The sequence below is a fragment of the Peromyscus californicus genome, unplaced genomic scaffold, assembly GCF_007827085.1.
Source record: "Peromyscus californicus insignis strain IS unplaced genomic scaffold, ASM782708v3 Scaffold_13__1_contigs__length_99412109, whole genome shotgun sequence".
In the NCBI taxonomy this organism is placed as follows: domain Eukaryota; kingdom Metazoa; phylum Chordata; class Mammalia; order Rodentia; family Cricetidae; genus Peromyscus; species Peromyscus californicus.
In genome coordinates this window covers 52663601-52671345 of record NW_026294424.1, presented here as the reverse complement: position 1 = coordinate 52671345, position 7745 = coordinate 52663601, and the positions used below count along the sequence as shown (strand labels likewise).

The 7745-nt window shown below is 34.6% G+C and overlaps 1 protein-coding gene across 6 annotated transcripts in view; it reads right to left on the bottom strand.

The window, feature by feature from the left end:
- Positions 1–2159: 2159 nt before the first annotated feature.
- The window catches only part of Pcdh7 (protocadherin 7), a 422637-nt gene continuing 417051 nt past the window's right edge, over positions 2160–7745 (bottom strand). For 3 of the 6 annotated variants that reach the window (XM_052734952.1, XM_052734953.1, XM_052734954.1), the window contains exon 3: positions 2160–6353. In XM_052734952.1, the coding sequence (XP_052590912.1) occupies positions 5977–6353 (377 nt within the window). In that variant the 3' untranslated portion in view covers positions 2160–5976. The remainder of the gene's footprint in view (positions 6354–7745) is intronic. The other 3 variants (XM_052734955.1, XM_052734956.1, XM_052734959.1) reach the window with 2 other exon arrangements.

Genomic DNA, 7745 nt, shown 5'->3' with positions numbered 1-7745 from the left:
CTGTCTTTACTAAGCATTCAGGCCCACTAGGCAGCTTGTGTTGACCTACTTTGTGTTTATATATTTTCTAAAGCGCTTCACTATATTCATATATCTGAGGACTTATTGTTTTGCTTTGTTTTAAAATATTTTTATCCTAAGACTATGACTTCAAGGTAAAGTAATACATAAACTTTTCAAATACTAAATTAAGTATTTGAAAGTACATGGCATTTTTGTTTTTTTATATAGGTGTACTGATATTTGGTTTTACTATTAGAGAGACAGAAAGTCAAATGGATGGGCATGTCATTGCTTCCCTCAATACATCCTGAAGTAGATTTCTTCATCATACTTCATTCCATTTCCTTCATTAGAAAAGGAAGACGGCCAATAAAAGTCAATTTACCAGCATACAATTGACTTGAGAAAGTATATATCATCCCACTAAAATAAAAAAAGAAAAAGAAGAGAGAAAACTGAATGTTTCAAAGTAGGCATAGAAAAAAACAAGCAAATTCAAGGTGAGGATCTTTACATGTTTAGCTCTTCTTACTGTGGCAAGATGGTGTAAACACCCTTGCAATAGATCACTAAACACAGAAAATACTATTGCAAGTCTCTGGGTTGGAAGGAAGGTCATGACCTGGGGACTAGAGAATTCAGGTATTTGAACATACACAAACATCCTGAGCAAAACACTATGCTTATATTTAAAGACATGACCTTCCAGGAAATGCAAATAGAAACATCAATACACAGAGGATAAAAACTGATTTAAAGATATAGAAAAGGTAAAAAAAATACTAATCCAAATAAAAAGGAGCTAAAGTATATATTGTATTTTTACTTTCAAATTATTTCTCCCTACATCTCACATGATATATTTTTTTAAGTTGCAATGGTTTTCTAGTTGTCATTAACTCAAACTAAATACAAGAATTCTGTTTGCTGGGAATGTGTATCTATAGAAGAACATAATGTACTAAGTCCTAAGTCTGATTCCCCAGATCACAAAACAACAATGATAAATGATGTTAATAATCCTATATAGAGGTACATTGTTATTTAGAATTAACTATATCTTAAGGCTGAAGTTTTTTTATGTACCAGTGGAGAGAAAAAGTATTGTTAAAAAGATTTTGTTGTAAATTTTTTCTCATGTATAATATAAGACTTTAAGGCTAACTGTGTAACTGCCCCAGAAATATCTTGATAATTGTAAATATAAATTCAGATCTACTATTAAGGAAAGTAATATGCCAATTACACATGTGTTGAGAACCTGAAGGTCCTGTGTCCAGAGATCTCCAGGGAAAAACAGGAATGTTAAGCACACAGGATTGTCTTGTCAAAGGAATGGGCATAAAACCTGTTCTTCCATCCAGAAAGCTGGGAATTGGAAGTGATTAATAGCCTAGTGATCTGTGTTATCTGTTGGGCCAGGCCATATAATGCTCTTACAACCAGGACCAGAGGTGGCTATTAATCTAATGACCTTAACAGACAGAGACTCCCATGACTCTTACAACCTGGACCAGAAGTAGCTAATTGCCCAAATGACCCTTAAATTACCTGTGTAGCCAGGAGCTACCTTGAGCTCCCACAGCCAGCACCAGAAGTAGCTAATAGCCCAAATGAATGACCTATATGGTATCTGTATGACCAAGACCAGGCCAGATTTTTCCTTAGGCCCTTAAACTAATACAGTGAGCCTATATATGGAATCCTTATTCTTGGAAGAAATGACATGTACCTTTGAGTTAAGTTTCAGTACAATTATACTTCCTTGTGATCCTGGGATTGTATTGTATCTGGAATTTTTTTATGTCCACAATTTTTCCAATTTTTTTTTCAAAGTTATTCTATGTTTAAATAGGCTGAGAATTAATCACCTAGCGTCAGATGCTCCAGAAGGTTTGATCCAGGTTGACAATGTCAATCTGAACCAAGTTTTATTCTTACCTCTTGATGGTTTCTTCTCTGCCTGCCACCTGTGAAAAGTCCCTGACCCAGGGTTCACCCTAAATCCTCAGTTATCATCCCATCATCTGCCTTACTTCACCTAAAGCTAGCAGAAAGCAATCCATGTTAAATAAAATATGATACAGGCATTCATTCACTTTTTTCCAATCAAAAGAGAATTAACTGTCAACAGAGACGCACACTTACAAGTGTGAAACCATTTGTTCATGTTATATTTTAATTTGTAAAGACAAAAATGACAAGCAATTTATTTACATAAAACTGTACAAAAGCAAATTAAATTATGTAAAGTATTTCATAAATAGTTGGACGAGTGTTTAATACATTTCGCCATGTTTAGCAAAGTCGCGTGCATAGTGACATAATCAATGATGATTAATTGTTCTCTGCTTCACTATCAACATCCAAGTAGCAGAACAATAGTCAATGATTAACATTACAAACAGATCGTACCACACGGAATGCAAGTGCTTTAAAATGTAGGAAAAGTTGTCTGAAAGTAAACCCTAGGTAGCTGAACTAATGATGCTGCATCCAGATGTCACACACACCACGCCTGGGTCACAACTAACAAGTTTTACCATACTCCTGATGAACTTTTCTCCTTTTATTTATTATTTTAAGGATACAGCTATTTAAATTTACTACCAACATAACCTATTGTTTGAAATGTCATAGGTCTTAAGATTTCTCACAACTGTTTTAAGATGGCTATTTGATTCCTGGCAGTTTCTTTTTGGCCTGTGAGTTTTCTTTTGTATTTTCCTCTAACCCAGCCTCCCAGGGTAGCCTTTCAGGCAGACATCCTCTGTACCACCTTAGTTCTTCCTCTCATAAAAATAATGCCTCCTTTGTTTTCAAAACTTAGGCAACAGGCCAGTCAAAAAATCAGACAACAATGGTATCCGGAGATTCAGACAGAGCAGTCGATTTTAGACAGATGCTGTAGACATTTAAATACACATACGTTTTTATAGTTACTCAATCTGCAAATGTGTCCTAATGTATAATCATGCAGAAGTCCACTTGAGTCTTGCGTACAGAAAACAAAGAGAGTTTATATACTGTACAACCAAAAATGAAATAACACCTAAAAAAAAATGAAAAAATAAAAGTTTTAAATCAATATTCTATCTTGCAAAATGGACTGATTTCACCCCTGATAATACTTCCCTGTGTGATTCTATAACCAATGATTTCACTGTCCAGTGAGATTTAAGCAGCCCCATATTAACTCCTGAATCCTATCTTATGAATGAACAATATTTAAGACTGGTCTATTATCTGAGTTTGTCAGAAGGCAAATTTTTAATATATTATTTATTCTCAGAAAATAAACATGGATAAATATACAGGATCAAAAAAGTTGGGAATAGCCCATTTCCCCTCATTATCCAAACCCAACAACCATTTGTTTGTTTGTTTGTTTGTTTTACCATAACAAGAGGTATAAAAGGCACAGTTGCTTATTTTGCATTCACTCATTTATTTATTTTTTTGTTTTTATTGTTTTTTTTCAAAAGCACTCTATATATGGAGTGGCACCAGATTTAACCTATTCAAAATAAAAGTCATACAAACACAAAATATATTTCTGTGTCATGCCAGCTCATTATATAATAAACATGTTATGATAACTAATTCTACTAGAATTACTTCAAATACTTACAGTACACTGAATTTTATTCTTTCACATCCATTTTAGTTCTAAAGAGAGGTTCACACGTTAAATGACAATGACATGGCTGCCTGGCATGTGGTGCAAACATCATTGTGGAATGTGGATTGAATAAATCTGTAGGTCCAGTGTGACCTGTATTAGCTTTATAGACAACCAAAGGATTTTAAGAGTGAAATGAGCTATCTAGTGGCTTCAAGAGTCCCATGAAAGAAAGAAAATATGCATATAAAAAGTGTTGAACATCAGTGTTATGCAATTATTTCCTTTGTAGCGTGCAAGAAAAATATGTATACATTTTCATAAGTATCTTTAGAAGTATTTTGTCTTAATAGGTACTTACAGATTATACAAGGCAGAACTGCTTGAATGCAGTTTTCTAACAAAGTTCTAAAATTTCATCTTTCCATAGTGTAAATAATAACCAAACATAAGCATGTTCAATTATTGATATTTTAGTCCAATGTTTTTTATCTCAGTTACATCTTGTTTCATTCTACCTATTATACATAAACTAACATCAAAATGAAAATTCCACTTAAGAAAGAGCATAAGGAAATGATCCCAAAAGACCCACCAGAGAAATATCCCTCGATGATAAGTATTTTGATGTCCTACTGCGAATTATTAACCTATAGTCTAGGTTTCTTCACCTTATAGTCTAAGAAATTCTGCAAAGCATGAAACTACCCAAAGTTATAATATCTCTACAGTTTTGTAGAAAGCCATCAAGGCTACGCCTTTACCAAGTTACCGACATTCGACGATGAGAACATTTGCGCTCTTTACCTGTCATCCCCTATTCTGTCCATGGATTGTCACTTTCTTCTGAATGTCCCAGCTCAAATTTCACTTTGTAAAAATCATCTTGCATAGAGCAAAGAGTTCAAAATCTGCATATTCTGTATGCCTTGAAAAATCTATATATTTTCCAACTTTGTGATGCATATATTGTGAGAACTGTTATTGTCCAGAACCCATTCTTTCAAGTTCAGAAATTGTTTAAGACACATATCAAATAATATTCAAATAAAAATCAATTAAGGTGTTACATTGTTTAAATGTTGTCTCAAAATATTTCTGTATTACACAGAATTTAAAATTAATTAACTTGTGTTCTGACCAAGTGAAAATTGTGATTATAATTAGAAATGATAATAGGATCATCAAGCAAAGCTGGGATCCTGAAATGACAGTAGGACACCTCATAAAATCAAATTCCAGTGTGTCTTTTCATATCTCACTATGCATCAATATGACTTTAAAAGGTAGAATCTTCCCTGACAGTATTACATGAGACTAGACTTAGGCTTTGATCAGTTGCCTCTCATACTAAACTTGTGTCTCATTAGTTCTTTCATTTTCTGAGCATTCAACTAAAATTCATTTTCAAAGAAGACTGTTTTCTGGGAAAAGAGTTAATACAAAACAGGCTAGCATCTGAGTGTGTCTGTGTCTGCTCAGATCCCATTGCTTCTGCTGTCTAGTGAATTTCTATGTCAAGATCAAATCAATTTCATTATTTCCCTGATCTGCCATGTGATCTTTGGCCTCATAATGACATAATAGTTCAAGTTCATTCATTAGTGATTTTATTCCAAAACATATTATACAATTCACGTAATTGATTTGTCAAGATTGAGTGAGTATATTCTGTGAATGTATGGAAAAGAGGTTGATGCTTTTGACCTGAAAATAACATATGGCAGCTTGGGACTGCATTCTCCCACTGTGTTTTACTTTGCTTTTAATTTTTGTTCAAATATTAAAGCTGTTGTCTTCCTAAACTACTTTTTTCAAAGGGTCCCCTATGTAAGGACTGTATGATTAAAGGGATTGTTATCAATTCCAAAGGGCTGACTTGAACAACAAGAAACCATTGATGCCATGTCTGAAGTCTATTTTTACCTGTCTTGCATTTATTAACTAGTCAGATGACACTCAAATAAATCAAAGTGACCAAAATCATGCTTCAGACTGGGGATAATGAGGGTGTGCCGTGTTCTGCTAATCAGACTTGTTACCATGAAAAGAACTTGCAACCATCCTTTTTTTGTTATTGGATTTTGAGGGGAGGGGTGGGAAAAAGAGAGCGGGTGTTGGGGATCAGTGAAGGGTGTAGACATGCAAGTGACAAGAATGGATTCTAACTTTGTACACTGTCATCAGGCAAACAATATCACTAAAGGCCTGATTGGGAGGCGGAAGTGGCAGGAAAGCTTTGTCTCTTTGGTAGCCCCCTCTTTGTGATTAAATGGTTTTACTCTGTAATGGTTTTTTGCCCCTAACTCTCCTCATACATGAAAAGAACTTTGCTGTTGCTCCTTGACAGCCTACAGGTAAACTTCTCTTCTAGTGAGAGTGTTGACAGGAGATGGCTTATATTCCCCTGTTTTTGTTAAAGGAATATCCTCAGGGTTGGCTTCCTCATTTTTGCTGAAGCTAGCTGCACTGAAGGTCTCATAGGATGAGGTCAACTTTTTGTTCAGGAGGTTTCTGTTGCGGTCACCCATGATGGCAGCTTCGCCATTGGCCAGCTTTTCCTGGCTTCCTCGTTCATCGACAGGCATGAAAGTGGAGAGTTTGGGCTGGCTCTTCTTCCTCTCAGGGGAAGTGCGGACTGGCATCCAGCAGGAGTCTGAGTGGCCATACTCATCACATTCACGGGTGCACTTGCCAGTCAGAGCTACATCTGGAAGAGGCCTTGAATCTGAAATTCAAGAAGAAGAAACCATCAGTGTTAGACATGCATCCACAGACTTTCCTGATGCATATGAGCCTGCTACTCATCACTCCACAAAACAATATTTATTTCATGTATAGTAAAGATAAGGTTTTGCAAAAATACATACCACAGAAGAGAGAAATGGAGAAATGATAATTTATGTATGTAAAATAGCCAGTTACATATTCATTTGGTATATAGCAGAGCCATACACATATTCTCAAGTGCTAAGTGAATATATATTTCAATGGTTGTTAATTTTTGACATAAACAAGAAAAATTATTAAGTCCAAAAGATAATTTTCTGTATCTATACGTTATACCATAAATAGTGTGCTATTGGCAATTGGGTTCACTTATGCATTATTCATAGAATACGCAAATAGGCAGAACCTTATACTTAAAATACATTCTAAGACACAAGGGTGACTGAGAAGTAGAATCTAAACTGACAGCACATTAAAAGGTCTAAAGTACCAAAGGAAAGTACAAGCGGGTTAAAGGTCTGAGCACATTAGCAATAGCACCTCGTCCCACCCCTACCCCCTCCATGCTCTACCACCATGACAGATGACCCAGTGTGTGTGGGAAGGCAGTTCCTGTGTGTGATATGGAAGTACATTCACAAATGTACTTGTTGGATGGAAATCTGAAATATAATGTATTGAGTAAGTGTGGTGTTCAGGTCTGAAATGATTGATGGAAGAGTATATGTTTCTAATTAATGTTGTTTATCAAAGGAATGGGAAATGTATTCCATTTCCAAAGACCTAAGTCATTTCTATAGAGTTCTTAGAGACTGAGATTAAATATTACAGTCAGGAATTATTGGTATGCATGGATAAAATCATGATATGTGATTATATACTTTCTTAGAATAAAAAATCTACTTACTGGCTTTTACTAATTTTTAGAGAGATAAAGAGACAGAAACTTGATCTACCACAAGAGATTCTAAAACAATAACCTTTAGGGTTTCATTTCATGTATTTCATAATTTAATTTATCACTCATAAAAAGCACAATATGCTATCACCCCATTGAATATCATATGGGTATTGAATTATTATAACTTGGGACTTAAAAATAAACCAATTCTAACTCCAATGTGTATACACAAAAATAGTGAGCTAAATATCCATAATCCAAAGTGGTTTAGGTTTAAAATGAGAGAGATGGTTATATGATTCCCAATAATTTTTAAGTTTTATTTTGCTAAATGTCATAAAGATTCAATCATTTGTTTACATGTTTTCCTTTATTTTACTGACAGATTACTGACAGATGTAATTATCCATTGAATGTATTCACACTACTAGTTGACTTCTGGATGAACAAATTCTTTAAGAGCCAATGAAATAAAAGTAGGTGGGTTAG